The 22013-nt window shown below is 35.6% G+C and overlaps 5 protein-coding genes across 6 annotated transcripts; 4 read left to right on the top strand and 1 right to left on the bottom strand.

Annotated features, from left to right (window-relative positions):
• Window positions 1-33: 33 nt before the first annotated feature.
• LOC114167645 lies at window positions 34-602 on the top strand. The gene is made up of 2 exons (XM_028052761.1): window positions 34-324; window positions 407-602. Exons 1-2 carry the CDS (start codon window positions 65-67, stop codon window positions 498-500), a joined length of 354 nt encoding a protein of 117 aa, XP_027908562.1. The 5' UTR covers window positions 34-64; the 3' UTR covers window positions 501-602.
• A 216-nt stretch (window positions 603-818) lies between these two features.
• On the top strand, window positions 819-5454 carry LOC114167643 (7-dehydrocholesterol reductase). Its single transcript, XM_028052758.1, has 13 exons — window positions 819-1128; window positions 1222-1444; window positions 1544-1599; window positions 2062-2164; window positions 2248-2313; window positions 2786-2899; window positions 3171-3297; window positions 3560-3660; window positions 3814-3939; window positions 4073-4137; window positions 4480-4561; window positions 4637-4719; window positions 5207-5454. The coding sequence occupies exons 1-13, from the start codon at window positions 1001-1003 to the stop codon at window positions 5271-5273; spliced, it is 1341 nt and encodes a 446-aa protein (XP_027908559.1). The 5' UTR covers window positions 819-1000; the 3' UTR covers window positions 5274-5454.
• Window positions 5455-8033: 2579 nt separating this feature from the next.
• Window positions 8034-9503, top strand: LOC114167644 (protein FAM32A-like). 2 transcript variants are annotated; one of them, XM_028052759.1, is made up of 3 exons: window positions 8034-8147; window positions 8431-8580; window positions 8981-9503. In XM_028052759.1, the coding sequence occupies exons 2-3, from the start codon at window positions 8433-8435 to the stop codon at window positions 9244-9246; spliced, it is 414 nt and encodes a 137-aa protein (XP_027908560.1). In that variant the 5' UTR covers window positions 8034-8147; window positions 8431-8432; the 3' UTR covers window positions 9247-9503. The 2 variants fall into 2 exon arrangements, with proteins under 2 accessions (XP_027908560.1, XP_027908561.1); XM_028052760.1 differs by having other exon boundaries at window positions 8993-9422.
• Window positions 9504-10404: 901 nt separating this feature from the next.
• On the bottom strand, window positions 10405-15977 carry LOC114167641 (V-type proton ATPase catalytic subunit A). The gene is made up of 20 exons (XM_028052755.1): window positions 15900-15977; window positions 15368-15494; window positions 15171-15226; window positions 15036-15092; window positions 14793-14904; window positions 14649-14686; window positions 14453-14554; window positions 14146-14202; window positions 13966-14037; window positions 13783-13884; window positions 13490-13552; window positions 13268-13400; window positions 12874-12980; window positions 12439-12633; window positions 12172-12258; window positions 11948-12052; window positions 11563-11660; window positions 11388-11466; window positions 11023-11111; window positions 10405-10940 (listed from the first exon to the last, which is right to left on the bottom strand). Exons 1-20 carry the CDS (start codon window positions 15975-15977, stop codon window positions 10826-10828), a joined length of 1872 nt encoding a protein of 623 aa, XP_027908556.1. The 3' UTR covers window positions 10405-10825.
• A 970-nt stretch (window positions 15978-16947) lies between these two features.
• Window positions 16948-21707, top strand: LOC114167012 (26S proteasome regulatory subunit 8 homolog A). Its single transcript, XM_028051906.1, has 9 exons — window positions 16948-17285; window positions 17377-17474; window positions 17898-18122; window positions 18921-18983; window positions 19084-19247; window positions 19809-19965; window positions 20159-20257; window positions 20364-20474; window positions 21395-21707. The coding sequence occupies exons 1-9, from the start codon at window positions 17090-17092 to the stop codon at window positions 21533-21535; spliced, it is 1254 nt and encodes a 417-aa protein (XP_027907707.1). The 5' UTR covers window positions 16948-17089; the 3' UTR covers window positions 21536-21707.
• Window positions 21708-22013: the final 306 nt, after the last annotated feature.

Raw genomic sequence — 22013 nt, forward strand, 5'->3', positions numbered from 1 at the left:
AACAGTAACCGAGTGACATACGTGTACATAAGCTACCACAGAGTGAAGGAGAAGAAGACTAAGAATGAATTTTGCCGCCATGGATAAGGAGCACACGTCGGTGAGAGTGTTACTGTTGGTGTTGTTGCTTATGGTGTGGTTCTGTGTCTGCAGTGGTAATGCAGATGATGAAGAGCAGAAGAGAAAACCATCCTTCTGGGAGTGGCAGAAACTAAGAATTGCTTATTCTGCCTATTCAGGACTTTTTTTTCCTAATGGTTGGTACAATACGCTTAAACAGCTTCTCAATCACGCATATCTCCGTTTGTTTCCTCCAAATATAGAGTAAGAGTGCACTCAGATGATTCTTTCTTCATTAATTTGTGTGGCCATGAATCGATTATTAATGGTGTGATGTTTGAAACAGTTTTAGAAGAGAAGACAAAGGAGCAGCTGAAGTCAATGTCAAGAACTCCTTCTCTCAATCTGATGCTGATACCAAAATACACAAAGAACTTTGATTTCGTTTATTTTTTTCTGTTGCTGTTGTTATGTAACATTATAAATATTTGTAACAACTCTTTCATAGTGTTATTTATGATACTGCTGTTTAAGTGAATATAGAATCAAAAGTGTGTCCCACGAGTTACCAGGAAACTACAAAATAAGGTGTGTGAGCTTCACACTTATAAAGTAATTAGCTAATTAATTAACAGAAAAAATATCATAAATATGTAATGACTTTTTGTAGTTAAAAATTAAATGGGAGAAATAAAGACTTAATACTTTAAAAATGGAAAATTAGAAGTAGATTTTATTGACGCAGAAAAAATAATGAACGGTGAGGATTTGAGCGGAGATGGGATTGGGCGGATAAGATGGATTGAGAGTGGAAAGTGGAGTCCGCATGAGAGTGTGGACTCGGAGTGATATATGGCAGGGTCGTCTCTGAGTCCGAACGAATGTGTGATCTGTGTGAGTCTGCAGAGAGAGAGAGAAGAAGAAGAGTCAATCGGAGAAGATGAAGAAGAAGACGATGGTGCAGTCGAAGTCCGGCAACGGCAACAGTGACACCGTGCATTCACCGATTGTCACTTATGCTTCCATGATTTCACTTCTCACGCTCTGTCCTCCATTTGTGATTCTACTGTGAGTTAAACCCTAATCGTTTTCCCTTCGCCATTGTTGTTATTGTTGTTGATTTCAATTCAGTATGATCAAATCTGATCTGAATGCATGCAGATGGTACACCATGACTGGTGCTGATGGATCTGTTACTGAGACGTGGAATTATTTGAAGCAGAATGGGGTACAGGGCTTCCTTCAAATATGGCCCAGACCAACTGCTACTGCTTGCAAAATCATTGTGGTCTATGCTGTGTTTGAAGCAGCGCTTCAGCTCCTTCTGCCCGCCAAAACCGTTTACGGCCCTATTTCTCCAACTGGACATCAACCTGTCTACAAGGTCAACACACCTCACACCTCTCTCCAAATCCATGCTTTCACTTGTCAAATCCTTACTTTACTTCACTTCACTGACCAGTCTCCCTTTTCCATTCTTCAGGCAAACGGCGTGGCGGCGTACTTAGTTACCTTGATTACTTATACTGCCCTTTGGTGGTGAGCCTCTTACGCCTCGGCATTCTCTTTCTTCTAACTGTCATTATCTCCATCTTCAATATTCTCTGTTATCTTTCAAAAGGGCATCTTAGTAGTAGTCACATTCAATTTTTGCACAAAAACTAGTAGTCAGTAACCGATAATAGAAATTTGAAGACACGCTGTTCGGATTCGGATTCGGAATTACTAATAATGTCCATTGAATATGTTGGGTTGAACAAAAAGAAAAAAAAAATGTTACTTTCCTTTTGAATTTATCAGTTTCATCAAGGAAGGTTTGTTTCTGTGCTTTTGTAGGGTAATGCAAACCATTACAAATTAAGTTGAATTTCCCTTTGTTCTTCTGTAAGATGACTGTTGTTACTTTCCTGCTTTACAAGTTTTTTCTGCAGAGCAGGGTGTTTTTGTCTCTTACTTTTTCTTTGACGAACCACATGTATTTTTTTTTTATGCATTTTTCAGGTTTGGGATATTCAACCCTACAGTTGTTTATGATCATTTGGGAGAAATATATTCAGCACTCATCTTCGGGAGCTTTGTCTTCTGTATTTTCTTATACATAAAAGTGAGGCAAAAATAGCAGAAATTACGAACTATCTGTTACCTATTAATTTGAATGAATTTTCTGATCTTCGTTATGTATGCTAGGGTCATTTGGCACCATCTTCAACAGATTCTGGCTCATCTGGAAACATAATCATTGATTTTTACTGGGTAAACCCCTTTGCTTTGGCTAAGCAGTTTTATACCAATTATCTTCTTTGATGTCTGTTTATTTCGATTGAAAATAGCCAAGATTGCAAAAAAAAAAACAGTGATTGGTTGCATGATGAATCTGCGTAAACCGGTTTATATGATTTGTTGGTATCAGATGTGAGTATGATTGAAGAGTCTTTCTTTGAAATTACCTGAGAATGCATCTTGCATTTAAGTTCTTATAGAAAATCACAACCTTTTGATCTTATAGTCTCACTGAAAGTGCACTCGTGAGTGATGCTACAATTGATCTTTTGAAACTCTTATTGTAGGAATGTCTCGATGTTTTTGTGATTGTAATTCCCACTTTTGTTACATAAGGATAAATTGCTTGAGTAAAAATCGGTTCGCTTGTGCATTGTTTTACATTAAGAATTAAGTTCACCCTTTTTGTAAATAATAGCATTCTAATGTCTTGTCATTCTTGCAGGGGATGGAACTCTATCCGCGCATTGGAAAATATTTTGACATAAAAGTTTTCACGAACTGCAGATTTGGAATGATGTCATGGGCAGTTCTTGCATTGACCTACTGTATAAAACAGGTTGGGTCTCATAATGTTTCTTTGCATAAATATTGAAGTCAATTAAATACCAAACTGTGTCTGCTGCTTATATGAGCTGTGGTTTGTTGATTGTGCTACCCGGTTGCAGTTCCTTAATTGCCCTGGTGGCACCAACTTATCACCACCATGAGTAGGATGTGTGATGGATACAGTACTAGATGAATCGAGAACTTAAATTTGTTTCATAAACATATCTTGTGATGTTTCCTGCGTTCGTTAATTGTATAATTTTGTATTCTTGTATTGACAGTATGAAGAAAATGGAAAAGTATCCGACTCAATGCTTGTAAATACTGCACTAATGCTAGTATATGTTACCAAGTTTTTCTGGTGGGAGGCTGGATATTGGAACACAATGGATATTGCACACGATCGAGGTTTACATGTGTCCTATTCTTGTTTCTGTTGGACATACCTGCTCTATTCTTTTGTGTTAATATTTTGTACTTTTGAAGCAAGGTTATTAAAGGAGAAAATCAGTTTTTGGGGGGATGGGGGGTGCTGTAATTGTATCCATTTGAAGCCTTTTTTCTGATTAGAAAAGAATTGTTATTATTAGATTTCATAGGTTATTAAAATTATATTTTTTTGCTAAATTCATTATGCGTGTTACTTAATCTCAGCACTTAAATCTTGCAGCTGGATTTTATATTTGCTGGGGTTGCTTGGTGTGGGTTCCATCTGTGTATACATCTCCTGGAATGTACCTTGTCAACCATCCCGTAAATCTCGGCATTGAGGTACCATCTGCATCCTGTTTGTGATGCTTATCTGTTGTAGTCCAATGGCAATGGGGAACAAGAAGTGAAGTTAGTGGAGTTGCCTGCAAAGTTTTTCTTATTTTTATCCTTTTTAATTTGACTTTTCTGAGAACTTTCATTTTTGTCTTCCAGCTAGCGATCTCAATTTTATTGGCTGGCATTCTTTGCATATTCATCAACTATGACTGTGACAGGCAAAGGCAAGAATTTCGTAGGACAAATGGAAAAAGCACGGTCTGGGGAAAAGCTCCGTCAAAGGTGTAGTACCTAGTATTTGCTGTCTAAATTTCATTTGAGCTCTATTTTCTTTAGAATGTATGTCAGAGAAAGCTTACACAGATATTTGCCAATAGGCTTTTATATAAGGTAGACATAATGAATACTTTTGCAGATAGAGGCCTCGTATACCACTACTACTGGGGAAACTAAAAGAAGCCTTCTTTTAACCTCTGGATGGTAAGTTTTCACTTAAATTCCTGTATGCTTACTGAGAATGAGACCATACCTGCATCCTCTCTCTGATTGAGGTGTTTATGTTCACCATTTGTTGGGCTTGATTATGGGCATTTGAGGCTTTTTTTAGGAGATGGCAATTGATTTAATAGGTCCTAATTCTATAAAAAGTGGGGTGCTTTTAATTTCTGTAACTCGTCTTTTATATCTGACCTAATGTTGTTTGCGTAGAGTACTCTTTTATTTTATTTTTTTCAGAATCAAAAAAATGCCCGTGTTTAAAAAAAATATACCTTTGTCTTAGAAGAACTACCAATTCTCAATTCTCAACGTTGGTACCTGCAGGTGGGGATTATCCCGTCATTTTCATTATGTCCCTGAAATACTGGCAGCTTTCTTCTGGACAGTCCCAGCTCTTTTTAATCATGTAAGGGTGTCTTTTTTCTTTGTACAAGTTGAAGCTTGGAGAGAATGTTGACCTGAGTTTTCTTTTCCATTGCAGTTTTTGCCTTACTTCTACGTGATCTTTCTTACCATCCTTCTCTTTGATCGAGCAAAACGAGACGATGATCGATGCAGATCCAAGTAAGCGTTCAGTTCAATTATGCTATCTGTTGACGTTACCTCTTGTATGATTTTGTTTCCCGAACACCCTCTTTAGCCTGAACTACGTTGTTTTTTAGTTGCATCTTAATGGTGGGATACATAGGCATGATTTGTGTAGCATTATGAAATCAACACAACGGTAGCCCAGTGGAATTATACTGTTTCGTAAGTGTGCATGCAAATAACAGTATTAGAAAAATAATAATAATCTTGAGCACATCTCAATATAAAGTGGTAGTTCTGGCAAAAGAAACAAATTTATAAGATCGTTTCTATCCATATTGCTAGCAATTTGTTTTCCATAAAAGTAGAACAATTATAAAGAATAAAATGAATGGTTCTTCAAAACCATTATTTTATTAATGATGAAATCATTTACGTTGTCTGAAATTGAAATTGGACGAGTCTTTCGTTCTTCTGGATCATCACCATTGCAAATGAAGTTGAAAATTTTCATTGCATGCAGGTATGGCAAGTACTGGAAACTATATTGCGACAAGGTACCCTACAGAATAATTCCAGGAATATACTGAAAAATGATTATCTGGTCCCAATTGGCTTTTATGCCATGTGAAAACTAAGAACACCATCTGTTGTCTTATATTGTTACAGCCTTTGCTTGGTAGACGAATGTTAGAGTAGACTTTATATGAGGAATATTAATTATTGAACCACAATTTTTTATCTAATGCCGGAACTTGATTTTGGGATCCAGCTGTGTTGATTTGTTTATCTATCATGTTCTCTGGCAGTGATGTGTGAGAAAGGTTGCGATGCTTAGTGCAATTTAGTCTGGTTTAAATTTTTTACCTCTTCAATCATAAAAACCACATGAAAGTATTTGATGATTGAAATGAAAAATGTTCTTTTGGATGATTGAACAAAAATTTATTTGATGACACTAAAAAATAACTTATGATATTAGGATAATATTTGTTTAGTAGTAACCAAGATGCATTAGAGTGTACAACATATAGACTATGTAAAGAGCAAGATTGTATTAAAATTTGATTCAACGGCTCCCTGTTTCAAAACTTTCCCAATATAATATTCATTCATTTCTTTTTCTCGGGAATCAATATCCGTTTTTCTTGAGAGCTCTTAATATATTTACATTACAAATATATATATATATATATATATATATATATATATATATATATATATATATATATATATATATATATATATATATATATATATATATATATTTTAAGGAATTTTTAATACACTATCTTTTTTATATGACTTATATAGACCTTTACATTACATATTAGAAGACTTATATACATATTTTAATAATCTCTTTCTTTATATATTTATTTGTAATTTTTTAGATCTAGATTATCCGAAATGATGTGTTAGTTTTTAGTTTTCTTTTTAATGAATTGATACTGTTAACAGGTTATTAGTACCAAAACTCATCACAATGTTAAAACAAAAAACATAATTTAATCAACAAAAACTAGAAACAAAGGCCCAAAATGCAATACATGAACAAATCCCAAAGATGCAATACATGTATAAGCACTTTCCAATGCAACAATTATTAACAAAGAGAACAAAATAAAAATGTTTTAAAAGTGAGGATTTAAATAAAACTCCTAAAAATGTTTTCAAATACTTTCACAAATTATTCAAATTAGAGGTTGATAGGATTTTTCTAAAACTATGGTATAAAAAATTAATCAATCAGTGTAATATTTGTGTAATATTTGGTGAGCACAAATTCATTAATTTGAAGAGTAATTTTTAATTATTCAATTTATTATATCTTGATGATTTTTCTTTTTAAATTATTCATAAACGAATAAATCAATAAAAACTAATATCTCGACACGAAAAGAAAAAATTTCATGATAGTCAAAATATGAGATCTCACCATCCATACACTGATATAATATTAAGTTAGAGGAATGGAAAAAATAGCGATAGAACCGAACAAAAGTATTATGTAACACGATGGGATTATTTAACTACTATGTTCGTTGAACCAATAATGGATTATAACAACAAATGAGAAATATTACTTAGAAGAGGCAGCTATATCTGAGTACGATATTAGTGTACAAACACTTTTTTTTATTTATTTTTTTATATTTGAAGAGAAGAAAGAGAATTCACATAATTGATTTGAAACTATTACAAGTATGAGAATTGTACAGAATGTCCCATCGGTCAATCGGTCAAAGTCAATTTCCAGGCCCATCGGATAAGATTGGAAAAACTCGTATATAAAACACCATTGGTCGAACGGTCTGGTAAATAAATTGTGTAGGACCATCGGTCAATCGGTTCTACAAACAAACCACATAGCATCGTTGAGAGACCATCAGTCGAACGGCCTGGTGAACAAATTGTAGGACCATCGGTCAAACGGTTATACACATAAGTTACTGTATCGCCAGAAGCAATCGATTGATCGGTCTCACAAGCCAACCACGTTCAGGCCCGTCGGTCAATCGATAACACATAAACGAGTGACATTCTGATCCCCAATGGGACATCGGTCGATCGGCCACGCACGAACAACACCAAAACCTAATAAAGGACAATCAGTTGATCAACCATCGGGTCGATCGGTTGATCAATCTCTTTAGATTCGCGTAGTCCTTTACATGCGTCCGTCGGTCGATCAGCCATACACGAATCGTTCACTTGTTAAAAACGGGGTATAACTAACCCAGTCAAGCGACCATCGGTTGCACGGTCAAACAACCGGTCAATCAGGTTAATTAACGTTAAACGAGTCAATAATCTTAATTAAAGGATCATTGGGCCGTGATTAAGGAGCCATAATCACAAGTCCACACCGAAAACTATAAATAGGGCCCAAAGGTAGGTTGGTGAGGATCTAAAATTCGCATTTATTACAGCAGTTACACTGATACACCGATCGGTTCATTACTGACTTAGGCATCGGAGCCCTTTAGACAGGTACCCCAATCGTCATCCCAGCCGATCGAGCAAATGAGTGAATTTCCTTGGAGAAGAAGTTATCGCTGCAGTGAGAAGTGGAGTAAGCTTGAAGAGGTTCTTTAGTAGGCTCTTGGTCCCTAACCCGAAACAAGAATGATTAATAGTTCTGTTCGTATAAGAGGAATAACGATTGATATAGCTTATGCGATTATTTTATAACAAGTACGGTTGAACATCAAAAACTTAATAATAAATTATTATGTAGACAAATATTTTATTTTTTTAATTAAAATTTAGAATTTTATTTTAATAATCCGGTTTTATTTGTAAATTTTAAATAGGTATTCAGAATAATATATATTATATGTAGACCATGATAATATAAATGGTGCTCTTCTCTTTAAAGAGGCGTGTAAGATTGAGAATTTAAAATCCATTTGAACCCTAAAATCGGAAAGTTTGACGGACGTTTCTGCGTTTATGTATTGGTGCGATTCTAATTCTTATTACTTTCTCAACCTTTCCGATTTAATGATTTCAATGAGAATATTGTTTTCACTCTGATTTTTTAGTTGTCTTATATGAATTTTTCGAATTATATGTTCAGTATTTGCGAGTTAATGTTTGCTCGTTCAATACTCGATTCAAATTAGGGTTTTTGATAATACCCCTAAATATTCATTTACCCCACGGGTCATTTCGTTCTTTACTTTCTAGAAATTTTATTTGGAAAAAAAATTGTCTTCAATAGTGTTTTGTTTTCTGGGACAGAGATGTCATCGTATGACAATGTTGTTGGTGGGAAATTGAAGCTGAAGGGGAAAGCGCTGGATGTGGCCGGTGGGGTGAAGAAGAAGAAAAAGAAGAACAAGAGAAACCAAGATCAACTTCTGCAAGTTGCCGAAGATGATATTTCAGCAGGTTGATTCATATCTTTGTGTTCTTTGATTAACGTTTCTGACTCTAATTATTTTATCTGTGTGATGTTTTCATTATGGCTGAGTAAAACATAAAATAAATTGTATGGTATGGCTGACTCAAAGATAAAAAATTTGTATGTGTTTTGTGGTCAAGGTAAGCGATAGCCGCAATAATCTTAATCGGGTTAAACCCTTCAATTTATGTGTACATATATTGTTTTTGTTGCCCTTAAGTATGATAAGAGGCAATGTTATGGGAGCTTTGAGTATGAAAGATAGGTCTTAGATATCATAACTTTGCATACAGAGGCACTGTTCTGTCTTTGTGTTAATTTTGTGTGATAGTTGTGTTGAATTGAGCATAGATTATGGTGTTGTATACGTAATGTTATTTGATTTAGGTGGAAGTACAGAAGAAGGTAAAGATGGTAATGAAGAGGATACAAATACGGCGAGGGAATTGAGCAGTGGGAAAGGGAAGGTTGCCCATTATGATGATCATCTTACTCCGGCAGAGAGGAGATACATAGAGCAGAGGGAGCAACTTGATGTTCACAGATTGGCAAAGATTTCTAATAAATCTCACCGTGATAGAATTCAAGATTTCAATCAGTATCTTGCAAACATGAGTGAGCATTATGATATTCCTAAAGTTGGTCCTGGATGATTGGTTCACTGCGCTTTGCGAGTATGAAGCCAAATCCTTTATCACTTGTATTTGTGGGTTAATTTCAATGCCGTGTGCATTTATCACTATACATTAATACTTTGTTTTGGACCAAGCTGTATTTCGTATAATACGTATGTTGTTGTCTTCAACGAAATTTCTTCTTTTTTTATTAATTGTGCAAGGGGAAATGCATAATGCACAGAAGCTGATATGGTTACAAGGAATTTTAACGTGAAAAACGATTACTTGTTTAAGGCTGGAAATGTTTAAATCATATTTAGCATGTCAAATAGTTTTAGTACATGTTACATTGGAGCATTTCTTTATTAAGTACAAAAATAATTATTCTACCTTAAAATAAATGAGGGGATCAGATATATGTTAGTGACGAAAGAAATAAAAGAAACGGATAGAACCATGCTTTATTGTTGTTACACATTTGAGTATTAATAATACGTCATTGTTTTGTGTTGAAGTGATTTCTTATATAGGTGCGTTTCGAGGTTGCTTGATTTGTTGCAGGTAAGAGAATGGACAGTTTTCAGAGCGTGTTAATTACTTATAAATATAGCGAAGTTTAATTGAGTAGTAAAGTAATATATTGTGACGAGAGAATACGTGGTTATGGGAAGAGGGTTTGTTTGTATGAACAGGGCCAAGAACTGTGGTTGTAAAAGTCCATCACCAAGGACTTCTGTTCTGTGTGTGAGCACTGGCCCATCAAGTTGGGCTTTAAAAATATGAACGAAAACCTAAATATATCTATTATAATAACTTCATATTCAAGGTCCCTATGTTTTTATGTTCTTTTTCTTTTTAATAAGATCTTCTATTATAACACCAATGTCTAACAGTCTAGTATGAACTTTTTAAAAAAATGTAATGTCTAATATGAACTTATTTAAAAAATGTATGATAATAACCAATGTTATAATAACTAGATTGTTTAATTAATATATTCCATATCATGACCAATGATAAATGCTATGCAATATCACAATGTATAAGAATGATACTTGGTTAATTTATAATTTGTAGTTCCTTATAGATATGCTTAAAACGTAATCACTATGGTTCCAGAAATAGTTATGTGGCGCTATTGTTATGAAGGGTGCGGGAAAAGAAGATCGTTTAAATATTATTAGTAGCTCTAAATTTGACAAGCAAAATAATTCGAATAAATACTCATTGCTACAAAAAAGTCCATCTATGAAATACAGGATTCAACATGATCCACATCCCCCAAAAATTCCAACCCTGTGAATCCAGAATCCTCATGCCCTCAGGCATTTAATGTTCTAAAATAATTTTATTCTCCTAAATACATATCGAAAGAGCGACGTTTCGTTTCTTATTCTCAATAAACAAACTGGGGATTGACTTAAAACACATGATTACAGCTACACATGAAACTAGATCAAAAGCCAAACCAGCACCAAGAAAGGAAATAAATGTGATATGAATGAATCAAACAGTGAAATACGAGAACGCTGGGAACGTTGCAACCTGGTACGCTAGACTGCCTCTTAAATAGGATTAACACAATATTTGCGCAAACTACCCACATCATCTTCGTTCACCGGGTTTCATCCTCAAGGTTGCGGAAACCGGTAGTTAGGTCCTCGTGTAACTTCTGAAATTTGGCCACCAAAGCAGCTTCACCTTCTGCTGGATCCTCAAATTTCTGAGACCTGCAATGACAACAGATTAATAGAATAAGACCTACTTCATATGTCAAAATAAGTCATCATGTGTAGCACTACAACTACTCACACTAATCGATAGAAGAGATCTCCCACACGATGCTTGATGAGGGAGTAAGTTATCTTCTGACCATCTGAACCAGCTCCCCTCTCTACTGCCTGCACATGTAGCCAGCCTAGATTAAATTTCTAAACTTTGAACGCAATTTAGCCATCTTGACTGAAATTTCTTCAGGCAAGACTAATAACACATTAGCTGAGGTATCATAAAGAATGCAGAACACAGTAAGAAACAACCATTTGTTGTCCCAATCTGAGAGGGACGACAGACATGATGCAACGAACTAAAAACAAAATCCATCTTTATGTTTACATGCATTTTTTTATAATATAAACAAAACTAAACCATTGTCGGATTCCTTAGACCTTCCATACCTGATTGGCCAAATTGTAGAAATGGATAATGTTACGCATCATCCAAACAGACTTGTAGAAGGGACAGAATTTGTCATATCTATCACAGCCACACAAAAGGTCGCAACATAAGAACAGCAAATAGAAGATAATATAATACATACTAAAGAAGTTAACTAATTACAAAGAAACTTACGGTGTGAAGGCATTTTGAGCAAGATAATCCTCTCTCAAAAGCTTCGCAGTTTCTAAGGTGATCTTATCTCCTTCAGCTAAAGCATCCTTGCCCACAAGCTGGAGTACAACACAGGAAATAAATTATCCAGTTGTAGAACAAAAGGATACACATCCTAACAAATTTTCTGAACTACAAACACCATAATTTAGTAGTAGCATTTAGAGCTCCACTCATCAGGTTATGCATCACATTGATACCCAAGTTTTGACTACATAATGGTCTGTCAACATGTTGCTTATGATACCTCGTCTATTCTCAGAAGATGCTAAACGATTCTTAACCCCATCCTATGCATGGGTGTATTTTTTAACAAACAATCAACATTATAGAACCAACAACACACCTGGACAATTTCATTCAGGTCATCTTCTCTTTGCAGAACTTCACGAGCTTTAGTCCTAATGTTTATAAAATCTGGATCAAATTGTTCGTAAAAGGATTCGAGTGCCTAAAGATACCAAAAAGTAAATATTAATAGAAAAATTATGGAACAAAAACATGAAGTATATGCATAAAGGTGAACACAGCAGGAAAATGAGTTACTAAGAAACCAACTTCAGGACATACCGTTGAGTATTTTGAATAAGAAATAAGCCAGTTCACCGAAGGAAAGTGCTTCCTCTGAGCAAGCTTTTTGTCCAAACCCCAGAAAACCTGTCAATCAGCGAATATCAACTTATACAATCAATTGGAAGTCATTGAAGGATAGGTAAAAGAGGAACTAACTAGATGGATATTCATAGTGATATATTGGTGGACATTAGTCAAAAACAACCTGAAGCTTATCGCTGACTTACAGTTACCACTTAACCATATTTGAAGGTAAAGTTTTACCTGAACTATGCTGAGGGTTGCAGATGTCACAGGATCTGAGAAATCTCCTCCAGGTGGTGAAACAGCACCAACAATTGTTACACTACCGGTACGTTCAGGGCCTCCAAGACATTTTACTTTCCCAGCACGTTCATAGAAAGAGGCTAAACGAGCAGCAAGGTAAGCAGGATATCCACTATCTGCAGGCATCTCTGCCTGTGGAAGAGAACAATGTCATCAAATACACTGACCAAGGTCCATTCCTCGTGTGTTTCAATCATAATTGTATATAAATGGTCTAGTTTATACAAGTCAGGAAAGAAAATTCAACTTCTCAAAATAAAACTACAATTTTCCTCAAAATAATATATGTATTTTAAGCACACAAAAATAAAATAAACAATTTTCCTCACAGGCAAGACTTATTAACTACTATTAGGGCAATAAAATTCTCACCAGTCGTCCAGAGATTTCACGCAATGCTTCTGCCCATCTAGATGTAGAATCAGCCATCATACTGACATTGTAACCCATATCTCTAAAATACTCAGCTAATGTGATTCCTGCAATTAAAAAAAAAATTCAGTAGAGGTCAAAATAGTCCATTACAAGGGCAAATATAACAAAAATAAAGCCCAATGAAAATTAACAAATATGGAGAATATTTTTGACACTAAGCACAGATCTACAACAAAGTTTATTGCAGAGCACTGGCTGAGATATGCAACTGATTGAAATCCTACAAGACTATCACAAGACAACTAAATTATACTTGGAAATTCAAGAGAATTAGTATATATGAATTCTCGACAATAAAGGATGTTCTAGAATTTAAGAGCTACAAAGTCACCTGTATAAATTGAAGCTTCACGGGCTGCCACGGGCATGTTTGAAGTGTTAGCCACCAGTGTTGTACGCTTCATGACAGATTCTTCACGACCATCAGGTAATGTCATTGTAAGTTGGGGGAAATCCATGAGGACCTGAACAATCATTCAATTAGTTTGCCATCTGCAAAATAAGAAAAACAGTATTTCGATACAGGTAACTGAAAAAAAAAAAAAACACATACCTCTGCCATTTCATTTCCACGTTCCCCACAACCAACGTAGACAACAGCATCAGAATTGGAATACTGCCAAAAAGGGGGAAAGAAAAATTACAGATAATATTTATAAATAAAAGCCTTTATGTCTTAATGGAGTGTATTAGGTCGAGAGTTATCCCAAGCACAATACAGTTTCACCCGGTGACTAGTTCATGAGTTTGAATCTCGAAGCTGACTCCTTGCATAAGGCTGCATACACCCCCCACCCTCCCAAAATTCCTCCAAAAAGCAAGTTGGTTAAGATGTATTAAGTTTACCTTAGAAAGAGCCTGACTGATAACTGTTTTCCCACAGCCAAAAGCTCCAGGTATGGCACAGGTCCCACCAAGAACTGAGGGGAAAAGGGCATCAAGAACACGCTGCACAAAACAGAAGTCATTAGGCATGAAAATTATCACAATTACATAATGGATGAGACAATTGATAACAACTTAGTTTACCTGACCAGTAAGAAGAGGAGTATCAGCTGCAAGTTTTGATGCAACAGGCCTTGGGGTACGTACAGGCCAGGTCTGAAAATGAGTAAAGTACACACAAGGATCTTGTAATGTAAGATACTGATAAGGAAAAGCAATACTTCAATGAAGTTACTACAATGAACAAAATAAATGGTTAAAAACCTGAAGCATGGTGAATTTCTTTGTGACACCTTGAAACTCAAGTTCCAATACAGTATCCTGAAAATAATGGAAGAATTAAAATCATAGATTGCAGAGAATATGAAAAGCTACTGAATGCGAGAATAGAAATGTCGAATATGTATGTAAGTTTCGCAATCCTGCAATCATCAGGAAAACATGAAGAAAAGAGAAAGAGAGGTCGTGAATATCTCCAAAAAGATGTCAGAAAGCAAATAATGGACTAAAGCATTACCATCTCCCAAAAAAAGCACAATACATTATAGGAAAGGAGTTAAAAAAGACTGACCGTTATAGAATATTGGCCAGCGGGTGCAATGTAGGTAATCTTTCCCATGGCATCAGGAGGAAGTGCAATATGATGTTGCATTAGAGTGTTCTCAAAAACAGTCTGCAACGGTAAATAATTCACAAGATTTAGAAAAAAAACAGATACATAAAACAGGAACAACTTGCAAGCCAACCTAAAGGCAACAGAAACATACAGCATATAAATCTCCACCAGTTAATAGGTCGCCTTCACCTGTCATCAGTGAATAAAGTAGAATATCATAAAAAAATGGTCCATGTAATTCTGTTCTGTATAGAAATTAATAATAAAAAGAAAAATAATTTTATTTCTTTAGTACCAATTTTCTTAGGCTGAAATTCCCAAAGTGTATCTTTGTCAAGTGCCGGAACAGACACACCCCGAGGAATATAGACATCGCCAGATCTTTTAGCAATAGTTTTCAAAGGCCTCTGCAACAATAAAGAAACATTTACGTTAGAAACAGCACGCAAGAAAACGAAAACTTAAATCATTAATTTGTTAAAATATAGCAATTGAAGTGAGATAGTCCTTAAATGCTTTGCTTAGGGAAAAAGCACACCTGAATTCCGTCAAAAATATTCCCCAATATTCCAGGCCCCAACTCCACGGACAACGGCTGTTATAAAAATACCGATTATCAGCTGAAGTTCGCAGTAAGAATTTAAACATAAGAAAAAGGTATACGGAATCTGACCTTGTGTGTCCGTAACACTGGATCATTAACCATCAAACCAGCAGTTTCCTCATAAACTAAAATTGCAGAGAACCAAAAGTTTTCATTAAAAACTAACAAAAGGCAACATAACGGTTAAAAAGTAACAAAAAGCAACATAACGGTTGAAAGAAGAAAATGCGGTATCCTCAACGCAGTATGCAGTTTCATAATTGCACCTTGGATGGTAGCAGAATCCCCTTCGAGACGAATGATTTCTCCAATGAGATTATCACGGCCAACACGCACCAGTTCATACATAGCAGCCCCAGCCATGCCATCTGCAACCACGACTGGTCCCGAGACCTGTTTTCATTGGAAAAACACAATTTATTAACACGTGTGAAATAAGTGGATCACATCTTAAAAGGGATCTAACATCAAGAAATTTGACGGAAAAAGTGTAGAATGTATGGCAAAACGGTAAAAAAAAAAGAAAGAAAGAAGTTAAAAGAAGAAAAACAAGTTAGATCGGGTAGTAATTGAAGAGATTGAAGATACAAAGGGGCGGTTGTAGAAGAAAACGGTGATATAATGAGAAATAAGTAATAGAGCGAAGGTGTGAAATTGCAGCGGAGGCGTAGATCAACACGCAAAGCGGTGATTGGGTTTGGATCGGGTGACGGAAACGTAGATGGCAGCGAGGAATTGATAAACGAATATAATAAAAAAGGGCGAGGAATTGAGAAGTGGAGAAAAGAAGGAACGAACCTTGCGAACGTAACCGTATTCACTCTCCTTCTCGGAGTCTTCGAAGGTGGTCAAGCGAGCTCCATAAACAGCGGGCATTTTGAGATCGGAGATGAGTTTGAAGATCCGATGCGAGAAAGGATCAAAACCCTAAAGATTGGAGAGGAGAAGTGAATGAAACTGCGTGATGAGATTGGGAATGTGAGAGAGTGAAGAAGATGAAGATGACGATGATGATAGTGATGTATGTATTTGGTTTGTTTTATTTGATCTGCTGCGGGGATGCACACACTATCGCACCACGTATGCTCTTTCCTTCCTCCCACGTCGCTCCTGTCCGCACATTACTTTTCACTCATTCTCTTTCTTTTCGATCAATCAATTAATAAATAAATACTAGATAATGAATAATTTTCCGAGGTTGGATTTTACCGCTTTGTCCTTAATGTATAACTGATTGAGCCCAAAAGAGTGAAGATTGGGTAAACATGGGCCTTTCTTACTGCACCACGTAATTTCTTGACGCACGCTCCATGTTTCGAAATAACTCTTTTATCCTTGACTTCCAATTTACCCGTTATAAAATTTTTGGGAATAAATTTTTTAAAAGATGATTTTTGAAACAAGATTTTCCTAATAAGATTTCAAGCACGAAATTTGCAGAATAAATTTTTTGAAATCAATCAATGAAATACAATTTAAAACAAGTTTTTCAAAACAAGATTTTCATGACATATATAATGTCATATGTTTGAAATGATTTTTTCAGAACACATCAAATGCATTTCAGAATAACATATTAATTTTCTTCTTATTATTATCTTATCGTGTTTTTTCTCTTCTTATTATTTTATAGTATTTAAATGTCTTTTATTAATATGAGGTTCAGTTAGTAATGATGGGTTGTTGCAGGAAGCAAAAGCCTTAAAAATGAGAAGGAATTGGTGACAAGAAATATTGTTGGGCCAAAGAGCCCATGCAAAGCAGGAGGGCCCAATAGAAAAATGGGAGTGAGATTGGTTGTAGTGTTTGGCAAGGCAAGTAGCAGTACTTGAACCGGTTTGCTTTTGGTATTTCCTTTATACCGACCGACATAACCCAGGAAAGAGAGAAGAGAAGAGAGAAGAAGAAAGAGGATCAAGCAGGTGGTGGTTTGGGTTTTGCTCTGATTTTCATCGCTGAAAGGCAGAGAGAGATCTATCTTTGTATCTATGGCTCTTGCGGGAGTTGAAGTGAAGCATGTGGAGGTTGTGCCGGAGGAGAATTGCTCCGCCAAGCCCACCAAGCAGGGCGAGGGTCTCCGCCACTACTATTCTCTCAACATCCACGAGCACCAGCTCCTTCTCCGTCAAAAGACGCATAACCTCAACCGTCTTGAGGCTCAGCGTAACGAGCTCAATTCAAGGGGTCTGCTAACCCTAACCCTAGCCCTACTTTATTCTTTCGGTTCCCCTTATCCAATTCTATTCATCCTTCTTTTTCTTTACAATTCCGACAGTGAGGATGCTTCGCGAAGAGTTGCAGCTTCTTCAAGAGCCTGGCTCCTATGTCGGTGAAGTTGTCAAAGTGATGGGCAAGAACAAAGTCCTTGTCAAGGTCAAATCCTAATTTATCTCTTTTTCTTTCATTTTTGGTCATTTTTCTTTCACACTCTCCTATTGTATTTATAAATATGTATCTCCTTTTGGTGTATGAGTGTATACTTAAATACTATTTTGCTAATTTTTGTATAGATCTATGTTTATATTTATGATCTCCTGCTTTTCTACTCTACAACATTTACGTCTGCTTGCTTGCTAACTTTTTCAATACTCAAGTATTGCTGAGTGTTGGATTATTTAAAGCAATGTTTAGTTCTGAAAAGATGTATCTATCGACACTGCATCATTTATTTTCATCTTTTGTTTACAAACGTTTGACTTCATCAGATGGGTGTGTAGTGCTTGTTTATTTGTGAAATTAGTAAAAACCAGGATGAGAACCAAGATGAAGTGCTGATTTTCCTTTACTTTTCCTCAGGTCCACCCCGAAGGAAAATATGTTGTCGACATTGACAAAAATATTGACATTACAAAGATCACTCCATCCACTAGAGTTGCACTTCGCAATGATAGCTATGTTCTTCATTTAGTTCTGCCCAGTAAAGTTGATCCGTTGGTCAATCTGATGAAAGTTGAGAAAGTTCCTGATTCTACGTATGACATGATCGGTGGTTTAGACCAGCAAATCAAAGAAATCAAAGAGGTGCACTGCAAAGGACTTTTCAATTTTATTAGCATTTAATATTCATAATCTCTCGGGTAGGACCTGATATTTTTATCAATTTATCTGTGTTTGTCATGCGTCACTCATGTTATTTTCAGTGTGGACATCATATTTTTCTGCGTAATGTACATTATACTTTAGAAAATATCAGTAATTTTTTTGGGCCTCATATATGTGGTTAACTGTATGTAGGGCTTAATTTTATTAGCATTTAATATTCATAATCTCTCGGGGGTAGGACCTGATATTTTTATCAATTTATCTGTGTTTGTCATGCATCACTCATGTTATTTTCTGTGTGGACATATTTTTCTGCGTAATGTACATTATACTTTAGAAAATATCAGTAATTTTTTTGGGCCTCGTGTATGTGGTTAACTGTATGTAGGGCTTTTCAATTTTATTAGCATTTAATATTCATAATCCCTCGGGGGTAGGACCTGATATTTTTATCAATTTATCTGTGTTTGTCATGCATCACTCATGTTATTTTCTGTGTGGACATATTTTTCTGCATAATGTACATTATACTTTAGAAAATATCAGTAGGCCTCATATATGTGGTTAACTGTATGTAGGGCTTTTCAATTTTATTAGCATTTAATATTCATAATCTCTCGGGGGTAGGACCTGATATTTTAATCAATTTATCTGTGTTTGTCATGCATCACTCATGTTATTTTCTGTGTGGACATATTTTTCTGTGTAATGTACATTATACTTTAGAAAATATCAGTAATTCTTTTGGACCTCATATATGTGGTTAACTGTATGTAGGTTATCGAGCTACCAATTAAGCATCCTGAGCTCTTTGAGAGTCTTGGAATTGCACAACCAAAGGTAGTCTCTCAATTTGCAGTGGATGTTAATTTTAGGTCATTAAATCAGCAAACTTTGGATGTTAATTTTCTATTTGCTGAATCTCTTGAACACATCACAGGGTGTACTGCTGTATGGGCCACCTGGTACAGGAAAAACGTTGTTGGCTAGGGCAGTGGCTCATCATACTGACTGTACGTTCATAAGGGTGTCTGGTTCTGAATTGGTTCAGAAATACATTGGAGAAGGTTCTAGAATGGTCAGGGAACTTTTCGTTATGGCCAGGTTTGTACTCATTGTTTAGGTTCCTCTGTTCAGCTTATCTGTTAAATACAAGAGAAATGCTAGCAATAGGCTCTCTCTAATTGATTGAAAAACCCAAAAAAATTGTTGAGTTCCCAATCATTTGACGAGCCTTTCTTGATTTTGTAGCTTTCAATAAAGTCTAACTAATGGGCCAGTGTGTTTGAGAGTGTCTTTCTAGCATTCCTCTAAAAGTAAAGTTTTCTTGGCGTTATGACTGTTAGTTGGGGATAGTTTTAAGAGGGGATGGGTTAACTGGATCCAGAGCAAAGTTTAAGCATAGTTTCTTAGACTTTGATTGTAAAATTTGGCCTTAGATGCATACAATGTAACAGGTGTTGATGAAATTTGGTGTGAGTATTATGTCTTTTTTGGAATTTCCACTAAAAAGTGCATTTGTAGAGGGAAGAAGAACATTTTTATTCTCCTTAAGAAGTTATGCTTAAACTTTTTATTCATAAACTGTCATCTTTGTTATTTGCAGACTTGCCTAATCGGTTTTTATATGTAAATATTATCATGCAACTCTTGTCTTCTTGACAGGGAACATGCTCCATCAATTATCTTCATGGACGAAATTGACAGCATTGGATCTGCTCGTATGGAATCTGGAAGTGGCAATGGTGATAGTGAGGTACAACGTACTATGCTGGAACTTCTCAACCAGCTGGATGGATTTGAAGCTTCAAATAAGATCAAGGTAAAGGGGGCTGTATACTGTTATGCCATACTTAAGGGAAAATGGGGAATTTTAAAGCTAGTCTGATGTCCACTGTTATAAATAGAAAGTTGAACCAGTTGAACATATCAAATATTATTTACTCTATTTAATTCATTTGAGATAACTTCACAATTCTTTGTGGAGGTTCTGAAGATAAATTTTCAAATTGTAGGTTTTGATGGCAACAAATAGGATTGATATCTTGGATCAAGCTCTCCTTAGACCTGGACGAATTGATAGGAAGATTGAATTTCCTAACCCTAATGAAGAGGTGTTCATTTTTCCCTTCATGTTACTTGTTAATATATTTGTAATGGGATAAAAGGTGCACCTGGTCATAACAATATTCCTTAAAATAACTGTATTTGTTTGTGCAGTCTCGGCTGGATATTTTGAAAATCCATTCAAGGAGAATGAATTTAATGCGCGGCATTGATTTAAAGAAGATTGCTGAGAAGATGAATGGAGCATCTGGTGCTGAACTTAAGGTATTTTTCTTCATTTGCATCTTATGTTTCTTACCCCATCTGCTAAATGTCCTTGTTGAAGCAATTTGTGATGGTGTTACTGATCTCATATCTAAGAATTATTAGCATATGGTATATTTATTCAAAAGATCGGTGCCTTCATATATAATTTGTACAATGTAATGAATTGGATTATCTATCAAGTTTTAACTGGTTTAGATTAGATTGTTGGATTATTATTCAATATAATATCTCAGTTCTAGAGGCAAATTAAGTGTTTTGGTAGTAAACATTGTTAAGGAAGTAGCACAGAAGCTGGGTTTTTTTGTAAGTTCGTCTGAGAGTTAGAGTAAATAAAAATTGAGTTTGTTTGTGCCTAGATACCGTGAAAAAAGTCAAAATATTAGGAAGGACTTTGATAAAATGGAATACATTAAAAAAATAATGGTGCATTATCACATGAGAGTGTTTATTGCAGAATATTGAGCCACCAAGACAGACGATACAGAATGAGTATAGTATGCTTGGCTGGACGTATGAATACATGGAAACAGTAGCAAAGAATAAACCACTGTTTTTGTGATTGGGAGATTATAATGGATTAGTAACTAGTTGAGATATTTGACATGTTTTAGTATTACACAGGATACTGAGCCTTGTATATAATAGTGAGATTTTATTACGATTTGACAAGAGAACCCATTATAATATCCAAAAAAATCAGCAATGCTGCTAGAATCGATGACGAAATAAAACAAGTAAGCCCTAAGGTTGTGCATTTGTCACAGAATGTGAAACGAAATCGGTCATAAATCATAAAGTGATGAATTTAAGTATTTATAATAACGCAAGCGCAGAGCAATTTAGTTTGTCCGTGTTAAATCAATGAATTATCTCAGTATCTGAGGCTGACTGATACTCAAATTATGTCTGGTATGCAGGCTGTATGCACTGAAGCCGGTATGTTTGCTTTGAGGGAGAGGAGGGTACACGTGACTCAGGAGGATTTTGAGATGGCGGTGGCCAAGGTGATGAAAAAGGAGACTGAAAAAAATATGTCATTGCGGAAGTTGTGGAAGTGATTTTTATTTTATGTTTCTGGTGCACTTATCTTGTGAAGTCGGACAACAGAATCACCTTAGGGTTTCAATTTACAGTGGCATTGGTTTTCCTTTTGATTTAAGTTTACCATGTTATGTACCAAATCATTATTCTTTCCAGTTGAGTTTCTTCATTCTGTGTCTTCGAATTGCACACAACATTTATAGAGTATTTTACAAAAATTCTTATTTAAGATCACTGTAGTCTAAACCAGTGAAAATAACTGATATATTAATAAATTTGAAGATGATATAATTTCAAGTTTTATAGTTGATCATAGGAGTATAGGGGTGGCAAATGGGTCAGCCCGGTCTGTTTTGGTCCGGCCCGTATGTGGCCCGTCAAAAAATGGGCCGGGACGGGTTGGTTCGTCAAACAGAAACGGGCCAATAGTCACAACCTGTTCCGTATAGGACGGACTAACAGACCGGGTCGAGCTGGTCCGTCTAGTTTTTTTTT

Source organism: Vigna unguiculata, chromosome 10 (assembly GCF_004118075.2).
Source record: "Vigna unguiculata cultivar IT97K-499-35 chromosome 10, ASM411807v1, whole genome shotgun sequence".
NCBI classification, from domain to species: Eukaryota; Viridiplantae; Streptophyta; class Magnoliopsida; order Fabales; family Fabaceae; genus Vigna; species Vigna unguiculata.